This window comes from Ambystoma mexicanum, chromosome 12 (genome assembly GCF_040938575.1).
Source record: "Ambystoma mexicanum isolate Mex_15411 chromosome 12, UKY_AmexF1_1, whole genome shotgun sequence".
In the NCBI taxonomy this organism is placed as follows: Eukaryota; Metazoa; Chordata; class Amphibia; order Caudata; family Ambystomatidae; genus Ambystoma; species Ambystoma mexicanum.
Genome location: NC_090936.1, coordinates 1,163,635,525 through 1,163,651,160, shown reverse-complemented (window position 1 = coordinate 1,163,651,160; position 15,636 = coordinate 1,163,635,525). Strand labels below are relative to the sequence as shown.

The 15,636-nt window shown below is 47.8% G+C and overlaps 1 protein-coding gene across 5 annotated transcripts in view; it reads left to right on the top strand.

The window, feature by feature from the left end:
• Positions 1-9,149, top strand: part of XPOT (exportin for tRNA) — a 1,180,573-nt gene extending 1,171,424 nt beyond the window's left edge. For all 5 annotated transcript variants that reach the window (XM_069629779.1, XM_069629778.1, XM_069629776.1 and 2 more), the window contains one exon: positions 8,648-9,149. In XM_069629779.1, coding sequence (XP_069485880.1) covers positions 8,648-8,674 — 27 coding nt within the window. In that variant the 3' untranslated portion in view covers positions 8,675-9,149. The remainder of the gene's footprint in view (positions 1-8,647) is intronic.
• Positions 9,150-15,636: the final 6,487 nt, after the last annotated feature.

Here is a 15,636-nt window from a genome sequence, read left to right as displayed (position 1 = left end):
CCTTTCCTGCGGAATGGGATTTATTTCGTAAGGAAATGATGGCGATTTTTGAATCGCAGGGCTCTGTTCCGTCTGCGCCTTCGAGAGAAGCCGGCAAGGAACGTGCTAGGGCCACAGTTCGCACGCCTTCGGGCTCGGGCGGTCTGCGCGGTCATTGGGAGCCGTCGCAGTCCCGATTGGACAAGGTAGATCGCTCTAGCCATGCCTGCTCCAGGTCCCTGTCCTAGACGCCCTCGAGACCGCCAGAGCCTGTGAGGTCTTCTAAGAAGACGTCAACGCCATCGGCGCAGAGACCGTTGAAGGACACGCACGGGGCACCGCCCTCGAGGCCTGTGTCAAAGCCGCCGGCGCCATGCTCGACGTCAATTCCGTCGGCACCCTCGACACCTTTTGTGGAGGCTGTGCCGGAGGTACCCCTTGCATCGTTGGAAACTCTGAGGAAGGCACTGAAGAAGTCAGTGAGGCCTGTATTTAAACCTTTTTCTGTGCCCTCATCCAGGGATTTATTCCAGCCCCTGGATTACATCTGAGGTGGATGAAGGGTCTGATGAAGGTTTGGTTCCTGACAAACTCTTGTCTGGTCATAGCCAGTTGGAAGACCTGCATCAGTCTTTTCACGACACCAGTGGTCTGGACACCTCTCTGGAGGTTGAGTTTGGTAGGCCTGAGCCTTGCACGCACGCTGAGTCTTCATACCGGCGTCTCATGTCGAGGGTCACGGAGTCTGCACCACCAGTGGATTTTCTGCAGGATGACCTGACAGATATCCTTGACCAAGGTCCACCCACTGACCCGGTGCTGCCATTTCATATGGCTTTACAGAGAAGGGTGACGGTGGCTTGGACTGCTGCGGAGAGTCTCCCGGCAGTGAGCAAGTTGTTGCCGAAACAATACCGTCCAGCCCTGCTACTTGACTAGGCACCCCACACCGGAGAGTTTGGTGGTGAAGGCGGCTACGGGCCAAGCAAAGCAGGCGTCGTACCCTACCATCCCTCCTGATGGGGACGACAAACGTTTTGACGGCTGGGTGAAGAAAGTGTTTTCTTCAGGGGGTATGGCTTTACATGCAGCCAACTCCGTGTGTGCCTTAGCACGTTTCACTCACACTCTGTGGAATTGTCTCTTTGGCGGCTGAATATATTCACCGGATTTAGGACGCACGACACCCGTAGCCTCAGTTGTAGTTTTTCCCAGAGCGTGTGGCAACAATCTTCTGCCGGAATGACTACAGAAAGCCTTGCGGAAACATAAGCTGCATTCGCATAAGAAATTCTGTAAAGGGGCAGGCTGGTATGGTACGATGTGGAATACGTCGTCGCAACATCCCATCGAAAGAACATTACCAGGTAAGAAAGTAACTTGTTCTTCGAGGCAATTTGTCCATCCGACGTATTCCACATCTATGACAGACTCCCAAAGCAGTACCAACGTATGGAGGTGGGAAAAGAATTTAGAAATTTAGTATGCCCAATCAAATCGCAGAATAGAGAACCGCCTTACCAAAGGCTAAGTCTTGCCCATGAATAGAGTCCAGGTAATAGTGTTTTACAAAAGTATGGACAGAGGCCAATGTGGCTGCTTCACAAATATTACGAATGGGACCACCCCTCTGCAGAGCAGTGGAGGCAGCCACACCCCTAGTAGAGTGGGCCCTCAAGCCTTCCGGAGGGTCCTTACCTGCCAGATGGTAGCATTCCGAGATGGTCAAGATAATCCATCTGGACAAGGTTTGCTTAGCAACAGCTTGACCCGAACACCTTCCAGCGTGTCCTACAAAGAGCTGATTGTCCACTCTGACCCGGGACATGCATGAGATGGAGAAGCTTAACGCTCTCCTAGGATCCAACCTATGGAGCCTCTCCTCTTCCTTACCAGGATGCGGAGGATAGAACGCCGGAAGAATGACCTTCTGGCTTAAATGAAATTCCGACACAACCTTCGGAAGAAAAGAAGGACGAACCCTAAGGACAACCCTGTGCTTATGGAACACCATAAAGGTTGGCTTGGCGGATAGTGCCTGCAACTCACTCACTCACTCTGCGAGCGGAAGTAACCGCCACTAAAAATACAGTTTTAAAGGTCAAAAGTCTCAAAGGACAAGAATGTAAAGGCTCAAACGGAGCTCCCATTAGGAATTGTAGAACCAGGTTCAAATCCCAACCAGGCACCTGGAAAGGTGACGGTGGGAACACATTAGTGAGCCCTTTCAGAAACTGAGAAATTAAAGGAATCTTAAAATAAGAACACTCTTCAGACAAGCGCTTAAATATGGACAGCGCCATCAGGTAACCTTTAATGGTACCCACTTGCAGGCCCTTGTGGGCTAACGAAAGCAAAAAAGGCAGAACCACAGTAATGGCACATGAAAAAGGATCCACATTCTTAACCCTGCACCAGTCGCAGAACTTCCTGCAAAGGTACAGGGACTTGGTTGCGGGCCTTCTGGCCGAAAGCAACACCTCCATCACGTCTTCAGGCAGGTCCCAATCCTTATACCTCAACCTTTCAGAAGCCAAGCATGAAGGTTGAGGGACTTGACTTCTGGATTGAGAATCTGAAGCCCCCCCCCCCCCTCCACCCTCCTCCCGTGAGAGCAGATCGTCTCGGTAGGGAAGACGGCGTGGAGGGCTGATGGACATGTCGAGAAGGTCCGGGTACCACGTTCTCCTGGCCCATGCCGGAGCAATGAGGACCAGTTGGGAACCGAACCTCCGTAACCTCCGCAGCACTTGCGGAATGACAGGGACTGGAGGGAATGCGTACAGCAATGGGAAGGACCACTCCACTACAAACGCGTCCCCTAAGGCTCCACTTGGAGGAAATTCCCGCAAGCAGAATCTTTCGCACTTCCGTTTGACACTGGTGGCGAAAAGAGATCCACTTGTGGGGTCCCCCAAAGGGCGAAGATCTCCAGGAGAATCTCCTGAGCCAGCGCCCACTCGTGAGAGACCGTGCTCTGCCTGCTCAGAGCGTCCGCCGCCACGTTTTCGTCTCCGGCCAGATGAACTGCCAAGATTGAGATTTCCGGCTGGATGGCCCAGAACCAGAGCTGCATCGCCTCTCTGCACAGAGGGAGAGACCCTGCCCACCCCCCCCCCTTTTATTAAGGTAGTGCATGACCACTGTATTGTCCATCAGAATCGGGACATTCTTCCCCCGCACAGCCGGCAGAAAAGCCTTCAGAGCTAGCCTGACGGCCCACAGCTCCAACAGATTGATATGGAGTCGGGACTCCAACGGAGACAAACAGGCGCTGACTGTCAACTCGTTGGCATGAGCTCCCCATCCCGTGAGGGATGCATCCGTCGCCTCTGGCACCAGGAGAATGCAGGATGCCATGAGGCCAACCAACCTCAAGAACTTGAACGCCTTGAGACTCTGGGCATGTTGAAACTTGTTCACCAGCTGCAGAATGTGAGAAGCCCTCACCTGGGGAGGCAAACACAGCCCCAGGGATGTGTCGAGCACTGCTCCGATGTACTGGAGCCGCTGGGTAGGTGTCAAGTGGGACAAGTTGAGGGAGAAGCCCAGCTTGTGAAGGGAGTGGCAGGTGACCGACAGATGATCCAGGGCTTGCTCTGGAGAGCGCGCCCTGATCAACCAATCGTCCAGGTAGGGGTAGACGTGAATCCCCCCTTTCCTGAGATACGCTGCCACCACCACCATGAGCTTGGTGAAGACCCTCAGGGCGGAGGTCAATCTGAACATCAGGACCCGAAACTGAAAATGCGAGTCGCGAACCTCAGGTACTTCTTGTGCTTGGGATGAATCGGCACATGAAAGTAAGCGTCCTCGAGGTCGAGAGACATCAACCAGTCCTGAAGTTGAAGGGCCTGGAGGACTTGAGAAAAAGTAACCATCTTGAACTTGTCCTTACTGAGGAGCTTGTTCAAACCACGCAAGTCCATGATGGGTCTCAATCCCCCGTCTTTTTTCGGAATAAAAAAAATATGGGGAATACCATCTGTTGTTCCTCTCCGCAGTTCTATGGCGCCTTTCTCCAGCAGGGATTTCATTCCCTGCACAAGGAGCGGATCCGGACTCTTCAAAGAGAGATTCCCTAGTGGATTGTAGTGAGGCCTCTGGCGGAAAGGAATACAGTAGCCGTGGGCTATGATCTCCAGAACCCACACATCTGAAGTAATGGCACGCCATTCTACAAGATGCTGCGCCAGCCTTCCCCCAACCGGCAAACCATGGGACATGGCCTCATGACTGAGCTTCTGCGGCAGTGCCTGAGGGCCAAGAGGCAACTGCCCGAGTGGCCTTGGCACCTCGAGTACCTTGTTTTCCACCTCTGGTACTCCTATGGTCGCCCCTTTGTGAATACATCCAGTGACGTTGGCTCGACGGACGCCCTCTAGGACAGCGTATCGACGTCATCGATGCAGGACACAGACGCCAAAAATTTTCCAAAACAGCACAGCTGTGGTGATTACCTGTCATAGATGTGGAATGCGTCGTTGGAACATCCCATCGAAAGAACGTTACCAGGTAAGAAAGTAACTTGTTCATCCTAGTCGAGCGCTGTTACTTAGATTTGATGTATATGGAGTAATGCAGGTTGATTTTGTGGTTAAAGGGGGTTGTATAATCATAAGAGGGAAAATGTTTTTCCTTTTTCATTGCTGAACCCCGCACCCGTTTTAAAATTAATGGATGAACAGGTTCCACTCAATGGAAATATTTAGACCGTTATTCACGGTATCTAAATTATAGATCAATGTTTGCTCTAGATTTCTGAGGGCCAGATCCCTATGATCTCCACAGGGGTGTTGTCTAATGGTTTAAATAATGAGCCAAAGAACTTCCATGTGGCTGTGTTTAGCCTCTTTGAAGTGTATCACTAGTGGTTTATCGGCCACCCAATTTGTTTGTGCATGAGCAATGCTCACATATTCTCTGGCGGATGGCTTTCTGTTTTACCTATATATAGGAGTCCGCACGGGCATTTGATGCTACATATTGCCCATTTTTTAAGGCAGTTGGTGAAAAATTTAAGCTGGCACATTCTGCCTTTTAAGTCGACCTCTTTCATATCTTTTGTCAAACTGCAGACAGACCAATTTCCGCATTTGAAATGACCTGTGACTGGTGGTAGATGCCAAATGGTTAATTGTGAAGTTGATTTTATTTTTGGTTGCTCATAAGTGTGCACCAACCTATCTTTTTCATGTTTGTCGTTCGCTTTAAAAGCAAAACAAGGTTAATTAATGTTGAACTACTGGGTATGTAGAATACCCCAATTTTTTAAGATGGTCCTTCTTAAGTGATGAGTGATGGGAGAGAATGATGTCACACAGGTTATCTTCTCTGCCTGTTGTCCCGGTTGTTTTATAAGGAAACTCTGCCTATTGATGTTGCAACCTCTTTTCTGAAATATTCTAGTAGTATTTGGGGGATATCCACATTCTTTTAATGTAATAAGAGTTGTTTACTATTAGTATCATAGTCCTCTATCTTACTGCTGTTCCGCCTAAGGTGGATGCATTGGCCAAAGTGGAGATTTTCTTGCAGACTTTGCGGATGAAAGCTGCAGCAAGGTGTTATTTTTCCGTGGTTTTACTGAACAGTTTGTCCCAAGTTTGTTCTCTGTGGATCTATATATTTCAAGGTCCAAAAAGGGAAATACAGACAATGTAATTGTATCATTGGACGACTCTATTGATAATCCAGCCCTACGCACATCAAATAAATTGAAGGCTGGTAACACTGGGGCAACTTAGATTGTAATAATATACATAATAATATACATTTTGTGTTGATTTTTCATGCAGTGTCCATTTTGAAGGACAACACGAGATGGGAGAAGCCGGGAGAAGCCTGCAGCGCTCCCATTACTTAACACTATTTTGTGTCCTGAAGACGGATTCAAGGGCACATAGAAAAAGGAATGGATTTATCCATACAAGTTTGTTTTTGTTTATCCAGAAACACAATATTGTGTTGACACCCAATTGAGAGTGCTATTTTCTAAATGTTACTGTCAATGGTCCTCTCACGTGTGCTATTAACACCTGAAACAGAACAGTTTTTTAGTAGTCGAGGCAGATGATGCCACAATTCGTATTTGTAATGGTTCGTACATTTCTTTGTCTGGACACCATGTTGAAATGATGTATTTGTTCAAAAAAACTTTAATGTTTTAACTTTGTCTTATGATTAAATGTGTCAAAAGTATTACTGATTTTCGGTCTCTACTTAGCAATGTCTTGTAGACCTATACTGAACTGACACACACTGCCCCGTGCTCATTGTTCGCAAGAACGGCGTAGCTTCCTGTGGAATTTGTTGTGTTTTCATATTCCCGTCCTCATCCACAAGCCCCCCCGAGAACAAAAAAGAGGATATCCTGCTCTAACAGTTTTCATGCCCTAGAATTTGGCCGCTTTCCCCTGCCGTTGGAATGCAAGATGATCCTGGCCAAAGCCAGGGCGCTCTCTACAATGACTTGCTACAGGCATAAGTGGAAGAGCTTTACAGTGTGGTGCCGGGTGCGGAAGGTTATGCCGCTGCTCGCAACTGCTCTGCAACTCCTCCCGTACCTGCTCTCGCTGGCCAAAGCTGGCCTTGCTAATGCGTCCATCAAATTGCTCATCCCGATATACGCGGGCTCTTGGCAAGCCCTCCCTGTGGATGCACAGGCTGGTCAAGGAATTCCTCAAGGGTCTCTTCAGGACGTTCCTGCTGGTGAGAGCTCCACCCTGACTTGGGAACTGAACGCGGTCCGGTTAAAGCTCATGGGGCCTCTGTTTAAACCAATGCATCATGCCTCTTTGAAGTTTCTATTGTGGAAGACTGCTTTCCTGGCGGCGATCGCCTCGGCCTGGCAGGTCGGGGAGATTCAGTCCCGCTCTTGAAAGCAGCTGTATTTGTCCTTCCATGCTTCTAAGGTGGTGCTTTAGACTCATCCCACTTTTACGCCAAAGGTTCCATCAGACTTTCATCTCCACAAGCCTTTGCTTCTGCCAGTTTTCTTTGCAAACCCTCCTTCGCCTGCTGAAAGGGTGTTGCAATCGCTGGGCACTGCATTCGCTGGGCACTGCATTCGCTGGGCACTGCATTCGCTGGACATTGCTCTTTCCCTCAAGTTCTACCTGACACGCAGTAAAGACTTTCGGAAATCGTCCCAGCTTTTTGTCAGTTTTGCGCTGTATCATGCATTGTCATAGTCTGGGCAACAGACCGCTTCCAGGCTGGCCGAGAGCCCACTCCACCAGAGCCATTATATCAACAGCCTTTCTCTCTGGAGTTCCCATCCTCGGCATGTGCATGGCTGCTACGTGGAGGTCTACCCACACCTTCACGAAATTCTATGCAGACAGGGATTCCAAGGAGGAGTCCCGGGTCAGTCAAGCGGTGCGCTGCAATCTGTTTATTTGAGGTGATTCTGTTCCAGGGGTAAGTGTATTGTTTCTGTGAGCTTTGCCACCTCCTGTGGTTGTGCATTTGTACTGCTGCATAATCATATTCATGTGCATGTGAATCCATGAAAGCCCCCATGCTGGAGAAGGAAGATGTTACTTACCTGTAACTTGTTCTCCAGCATGGATCTTGCATGGATTCACATGCGAACCCTCCATCCTTCCCTCACTGGCTCTTCTTGGTTCATACTGCAACTTTATGTGCACTACCAAATCTGAAGATGGCCACCAGGGGTGCAGTTTAGGAGGACAAGTGTCATGGGCTGGAGGCAATTTGACCCAAAGGACACTGATGGGCTATAGAGGAGATTAGCAATTCAAAGCTAAACTGCTTTCTTTTTTACTGAGGATTCCCAGCCTGACAGGGAATATTCATGAGCATGTGAATCCATGTAAGACCCATGCTGGAGAACAATTACAGGTAAGTAACTTGTTCCTTGGTCAAGCAATACTGCAGCATTTGTTTTCAGCCATGTGGTCTGCACACACACAGCCAGGGTGTCACACTGCTTGCTAGTCAATTCATAGGATGTGAATCCCCACCGATTTATAAGCCCCAAACGACAAATGTTACTTAACCACTAACAGTCTTTCTGGTGCCTGTATCTGTTTGGAATCACATGCGCCCACCCAGCTCTCGCTGTGAGAGGCACAAAGAAAACAGTGAGACACTGAAGACTTTTTTTGGTTTTACTATAAAAGTAAATTGGAAATGTCTGGTGTGTTTTGTAAGAACGCTTGAAGTAGGTATACATTGTATATTACACTACTGAAGGTCGCCCTACAATGTCATGGTTACAGACATGGAAAATAGTCTGAGGTCATTGATTCACACAAGCATTATTGGTATCTGCACAAATATAGTATGAGATAGTATGTCAGGATCACCCTGATCAATGCCTGTCTTTTACTTTGGAAATAAACAACTTGTAATTCTCTAGATCAACCGTTAGATGGCGGAATATAAATAATGTGATTCTAGACCTAAGCAAGCACCAGAAAGACTATTACTAGTTAAGTAACAATTGTATTGTTAGCTCTCAGACAGGATAGCATCTGTATGCTTTATACACGTCAATACGCTAGACTATGTATATTGTCTTTTGTGCCAAAATATTAATCTGTTTGATTGTCAACCTACAATTGTGTGAAAGAGTAGATCGTTTTCTTTCTGACAATGTGGTCATATTCGCAAATTGCATTTTATTTTTCTTTTCACACAGGTTTTCTTTCAGAGAGCCAAACTTTGAAGGAATCTACTGGGAATCTCCGACTATCCATGCTACTGGACTCCAGCTATTAATTTATGTAGAGTTGTAAACTCTGCCATTCTACCCGTTGGTCCCAAAACATATTGATTTGCAATCAACAGCAAATATTTTATTTCATGACCTGGAACAAGTTCGACCTTCTGTATTGCTTTGTGTAAAGGAATATGACAACGTTCAAAGTTGCCTGCATTCCTGGTGGTCACGCTTTCATTTTTTTATTATGTAATTAAGAGTATTTCGCTGTTTCAAATGCCACAAAAAAGAAATTGTATCATTAGTTCGATTTTTATTTTTTAAATGAAAAAAACAAACCTATGGAAACCAAGACTGAAATGGTTGTCCAGACGTGTACATAAAATTACTATTGAGTAAAAATGCAACTGTATATGAAAAATGAATTTCATTTATTACTCATGTATGGTGGCAAATAAACAATCAAATTCAGTTTTGTAAATAGACGTAATGCGTTTGTTTGAACGATGTTGTAGCACTTGCCTGTTTCCTGAATAACACATATTGGTTAATTAACAAGTTTACATGTAGGAAGGCGCTGATGCTGCATACTTTTATATCTAAGAAAGTGAAACACATTTTATGTAGTTAACTCTGTCATTTTCTATGAGTGTCTAGTGAATCCTGCCAAAGTATGATAAAAGAATAATACAGAAAAGGGGTTCCTAGGCTCTAAGGAAAAGTAAAATGAGAATTCATCCTCCAAGGCAGCAGAAAATCACATTTCCATTTTGACTGGACTGTTTAACATTGATTTCAGAAAGCCTTGAGGCCCCCAAATGAGTGTTTTAATGCAAAAAATATAAATTTACAAAAATCTGCACTTACCATCCTACTGGGATACTTGCCCCCATCTGTGTGTGCTAGGAAGCATCAGTGGTACTATCGAACCCTGACTGTGGTCAAAAAACAGGTGCTCAGGTATTGGAAAGACATACAAAGTACAACTTGAGGGTGATTGGATACATGATTTGATCCTGCTCTCTCGGCAAGATACAAAGTATTTCTCTTACTGTAAAATAGACTATCTTACAGCAAGAGGAATGTTGGATAGATGTGCAGACATGAAGGATGTCTTTAATGACTTCTGAGTGACGATCTAGGTTGTCTGTATCCAACTTTTCCTATGCAGGCCCGGTTTAAGATACATAGAGCTCATAGGGGCCGATTTCAAGATGTTGTTTTGCGGCCCCTTTGCCTACCTCTGGAAAACCCTGGCTGAGGCAGCTGTACAACGCATAGATTATAAAGGCGATGTTTCCTAATAGTGGGAAAGCTAAGGGTATTCTCACACCTACTCCTCTTGGATCCTCTTCTCATGTGGCCAGGGAAAGGCCATCACTTTTGGAGCCTGACTCTGGGGGTGGCGATGCGAGGGAGGATCACCTGGGTGGAGAGTCCATGGGGATTTGGGAGAGTATATCTGCAGACGAGACATGGTATCCTCCTTTTTCTAGTGGAAACCAACTTTACCCTCCCCCTGCCTTTATAGGCTGTTGTAAACCGTCTCCCCCCCCCCTTATCCCTCATTTAAACCATGATAGTACTGGGACGAGGAAGAGGCGACTAAAAGTAGTGAAAACTAACCACTCATTTCACCATCTTGGTACTGGGACGAGAAAGAGACCTAAGGAGTGTTGTGAGGGTCAGGCATGTCCCAATAATTATGGTCAGGCAAGTGAAACTTGTGTTCACACCTGCAACCTGTTAAATGGTTGCAGGTTTATAAGAGTGAGAAGCAGCAGTATAGAAAGGAAGCAGCTGGGCCGGAGAGTGCAGCCATCCGACGTGGAGTGGGCAACCTATGGGCCGGTTAAAAGGACCGAGAGAGTAGGAAAAAGGTGAGGCCATTGTGGACCTCGAGAAGGTTTGGAGCTGAGCGAAACCCATTGCGTGTGTGGGGATGGGGAGAACAGCGTAGCCGCTGGCAGCTGCATGAGAGACCCGAGAGAGTGAGCGCTGCTTGCCGAAGCTCCGCAGGAGTGAGAAGAGCAAAGGAGAACCCGCGAATGAGACAAGTGCACCCGGAGGAGCTGTCGCACACCGGTGAGTGACAGGGAAGATTCACTCAGGCCGGGGCACACCAGAGGTATGGTGTGGGTGACAGCAAATGCCGAACAAAAAAGGAGCACACGATGAAGGGGTCTGGAGACCAGAAAGTAATCTGTTGAATACTGAATAAATTACCAAGCATGAAATAAGTTTTGAAGAATGATAAATGGGTCCGAAGATCAAAGATGAACTAATAAATACTGAACAAGCAGACAAACATAGAAGTTTGAATGCTGAACTGAGAAAAGATATGAGAATCTTGCATGAATGAAATCGAACGTGATGTGCATTTTCGAACGAGGTGAAGTTAAAGAAACGGCACTGGCAAACAAAGTTAAAGCTGAAAATAGCAAGACACTATTGGATAGTGTAAAAGCAAGTTGGTAACCAGAGGAAATACCATGAAGGAAAGTCTGTGAGTCAAATGTTGATAAAGGCAAGAGGCCATTAAAGTGCATCAGAAGAATACGTCTGAATCAGTGTAGGTAGGTGCAGCAGAGCCTAATTTAAGTCCACCCTGCGAAGATGCCACTGACCTGTCTCTGACGGTAAGTTCTTCCTCGTCATACACAGATACATTCAGTAAATCATCGGAACCATCGCTGACACAATTTGATGTCTCTTTGAGATCTAATGGCATAGATTTTGTTGAGCTTACGACCATCTTTTTTCCAATAGTGGTGTCTTTAGTGATGGCGCCATTGACGGTTACGTTAACTGTTTTGATGTTACGTAAAAATTTTCGAGCGTCGATTCCTCTTCTCGCTTTCCTTGCGGGTTGGTTTTTAGATTTTTTAAGTGAACCACCTGTGGTTTGTTTGTTGGCTGAGGGAGGCTTTTGTGCAGCAATTGGTTTCTTGAAGATGTTGTATATTGCAGACACAGGATTTACCCTCGCAGGTGGAAACGTCGATTGCAGTTGGGAACAAGACGGATCTTGATTAAGAGTCGGCTTAGAGGTTGATGCCCCTTGGGGATTTTGTAGTGCCAGGTTTGTAACCGCCTGGCTCTCTTTTAGAGCAGTTGCAAACGGAGTACTAAGCTGGCGTTCGTCTACCGCGGTGATGGCAACATGCGGATTTATAGACGGTCTCTTAAGTTTCTCCGTTGTCTCAGGTGTCAAGGTGAGATCTATCGAGTTTGCAGTGGCGATATGAGGCACAATAGACTCTGGAGTTCCCTTATTGCTTAAAATTGGCTCTTTTTGCACATTGGCAGGCCCGCATAATATATTGGCATCAGTATTGTTGTTGTTGCTAGCAGCATTCTCAGGTGGGTTAGTTGGTGTACATCTTTCAGTACTAAATGAGGAAACTGACATGACGCGTGACTGTTTCGTCTGGAGTGCAACATGAGGGGAGACTACCCCCTGGTAGCCGTATTCTTTTTTTTGTTGTTGAAAGATACTCAGCGCTTCTTTAGCTACTTCAGCTAAAAGTTTTTTGTCTAGGTTTGCATTTTTGGCGTGATCTGATAGTGTTTCAAGCGCCCAATCTGTTTTTTTGTGTAGCTCTTGTAGAACTTCCTTACAATGGAGGTTTTTGTTTTCCATGCTCTCCAGTTTGTGATTCATGGCAGTAACCACCGTAGAAAGCTCTTTTATGTTGTCATTGAGATTCTCATACATTTTGATGAAGGGTGCGATGGAGAGGGCCATAGAGGAAATTATAGTTGCTTGTAGGTCCTTAGTGTACTGAACAGTTCTTGGACCTTCTGGATTTATAGAGTCAAGTGGTGGCATTCGCCTATCACGGTGTGCCGGTCGTCGGATCTTGGGGTATGGCCGTTCCATTATGGATGAATCCGTTGAGGTTTGATCAGATGAGGAATCCATTGTACAAGAGGTATCTTCAGTAGCTTGCCTTGGCGCTAGGACTGTAGCTGGTGAACCCATTGCATTGCTAGGCTGTCGAGCTTCTTTTGAGTTTCTTGTTTTGAGAGCAGCTCAAACTGGGGGATACGCTCCCACCAATCCTCCTTCGTTTATGCAATGAGCTTGACCTCAAGGTGAGCAATATAGGTTGCGTGATAGAGGAACACGCCCCGGAGCCAGAATGATTTTTTACGGGAACCTTTAAAACCAGGTCACCGTTTGTAATATTTTTAACAGCTCTTTCTTTATTTAAACGAGTGAGGTCAAGTAGCAGTTTGTTAGCCACTTCAATCGAGTTTCTTCTCTCAGATCCTATTATGGGTTTAGCAGTGGCAGAGCTCGATGTAAAAAGAGGCAAGGCGCCACCCAAGACATTATTCAGACATAAATCAATACCCCTCTCCAACTTGTCGTGCTGCAAGACACACGGGCACCTTGATCCCACACGTAACTTCTCTAAAAAGTACATCTGGTTCCTCAAATGAAAAGGCCTCTTTGCTGTTGTGTGCTGAAGAGATGTCGGGGTTTCCAGGTGAGGCCAAGACACTATAGAAGCCGGATCGAGGTGACTCATGAATTGTGTTTGTCTGTCCATTAACAGTTGGACTAGTAGTTCCTGGAGGCTTAAGAGGATTCCCAGGACGCAACTGCGAGTCACTCGAAACGGCCACGGCATCCAAAAAGCAGACCCCGCCAGGTTTGCTGAGCGCTCTGCTCAAGCAGGGCTGCCGCGAGACGGCGCCCTCTGTGACAGGCAGAATCCACCCCTCCGCCCGCCCAGCAAAATCAGCATCACACGGAGCGACCACTCCGACCCCGGACAGCTCCAGGCATCCGGCGAGGGCAGGGACCTCCAAAACAGCAACGGAGACTTCGCCGTCCACGTTGCCACTGCCACCGCAGCCAACAACGTCGGCACGCACAGCAGGCCCACAAGACCAGCCTGCCTCCCCGAAACTCGGCAAAGCAGCGGACAACGATGGATGTATACAGGTGACGGGGGTTTGAAGTGTCAACGCAATTGCCGATACAGTTACAATTACTGTGTGTGGCACAGTGTTTGTGCTGGGAAGCACTCACCTCTGGCATAGGTGCTGCCCGTGCAGATGAGCATAATCTTGATGGTGATGGTGGTGAGGCTGATGCCGTACAAGCCGCACCTCGAACGTCATAAGACGGTGCGTGCACGGCAGGGTCCCAAGGGCTATCGCCAGAAACAGTCCTTGCTGTAGATCTTGGAGAGATCAGTTTTCGTTGAGCGCGGGTTTCGCGCATTCTCACGCTGAGGCTATGACCGCAGAATGGGTGTCAGACCAGGAGGGCTACACACCTCCACCCCTCCACTCCTCCGTTCTACTGACTCCTCAGACTCTGCCCTGACTCCGCGCCCGCTCCGCGGGGGGAATGAGTCTTTGTAGGCAGACACACCCACAGCGAATGATGAACAGAGTAAACAGACTTTCCGCTCCACTCTCCACAGCTCCTCAGACTCTGCCCTGACTCCGTAAAGATTATTGACGCAGTGATACTTTTTTACGGCCAACGTTCTAGTTCTTTAAATATGAATATGAAATCATATGATATGATACAGCAAGTGTTTCAAGGCGCGACGAGGCAAGGAAGGGGGAACAGAGGGAGGACAGAGACCATGATCTTACTAGGCCAAGTGACATTGAGATCGCGCAAGTGCAGGGGAGGGGAAAAGTGCCAGGGGAAAGGTGGGGGCAGTGCTGTACATGGGATCAAAACAATAACAAGAAGTGTGGCCAGCAGGTGACGGGTGCAAGGGTAAGTGCAGACAGCAGGTGTCCAAAAGTGCGAGTAGGGAGATTGTAGGTTTACAGATGCAGACCCAAGTGCAAAGGTTGCCGGGAGGCAGTGCGGGGGTGCAACTGGGTGGGCAGGGACCGGGGCCTGAAGTCAGAGGGTAGCCAGGTAACCAGTGCAGTTAGACAGGAAACCGGCAGGGGAGAGTAAGAGAGAAGGCAGAAGCAAAGAGTAAGGTCTTGAGGTGCTTCCGGAACCAGAGATGGTTCTCCTGAAGTCACAGGGAAACTGTTCCAGAGGGAGGCCCCCAGCCGAAGAAAGAGATCGACCACCAACTTGTTGCTTGGAGAAGCGACTGACCCTGAGAGAGGTGGACGAGCGAAGAGCTTGAGTAGGAAGGTATTTACGAAACAGTTGGAGGTATTGAGGACCCAGACCCCAGAAGGCCTTGTGGACAATGCAGAGGGTCTTATACTTAATTCTTGCAGCCACTGGGAGCCAATGCAGACATTTCAGTGCTGGAGAGATGTGATCCCTGGGCTTGAGGCCAAGGACAAGTCTTGCAGTCCTGTTCTGTGTGAGTTGCGGAGAGTAGAAGCAGGCAGATTTAGAAAGAGGCTGTTGCAGTAGTCCAGCCTAGAGAGAACCAGAGCTCTAGAGACGGTGAGCTTCTGGGGGAAGGAGAGGAAGGGAAGAATACCTCTGAGGAGGTGCAGTTGGTAGTTTGACTTCTTAGAGACGTCGGAGATGTGAGGAGAAAAGGAGAGTGTGGAGTAGAAGATGACCCAGAGGTTCTTAGCCTCATAGGTGGGAGCAGGAAGAGGGCCAATTGAAGCCAGTCAGTGAGTGATGGGAAAGGAGGGAGCAGGTGTGCCGATGAGGAGAATCTCCTTCTTACCGGCATTAAGGCAGAGATCGTTGGCAGCACACCACTCCTGGATAGCAGACAGACAGCCAGAGATCAGAGAAAAGGTGGCAGAGGGGGGAGCCTGAAAAGGAGCGGAGTGTCATCGGAGCACTGAAAGTTGGAGCAGAGAGCGGCAATGTAGTGGGCAAGAGTTGCCAGGTATTGGTCGAATAGCCAGGGAGAGAGGTTAGACCCCTGGGGCACACCACAGGTGGAGAGTGGGATAGAGGAGAGGAGGACCCTAGTTAGACCTGGGAGGGTCAATCAGAGAGGAACAAGGTCAGCCAGGCCAGGGCCTGATCGGTGATACCCAGGTTATCTCGGAGACTA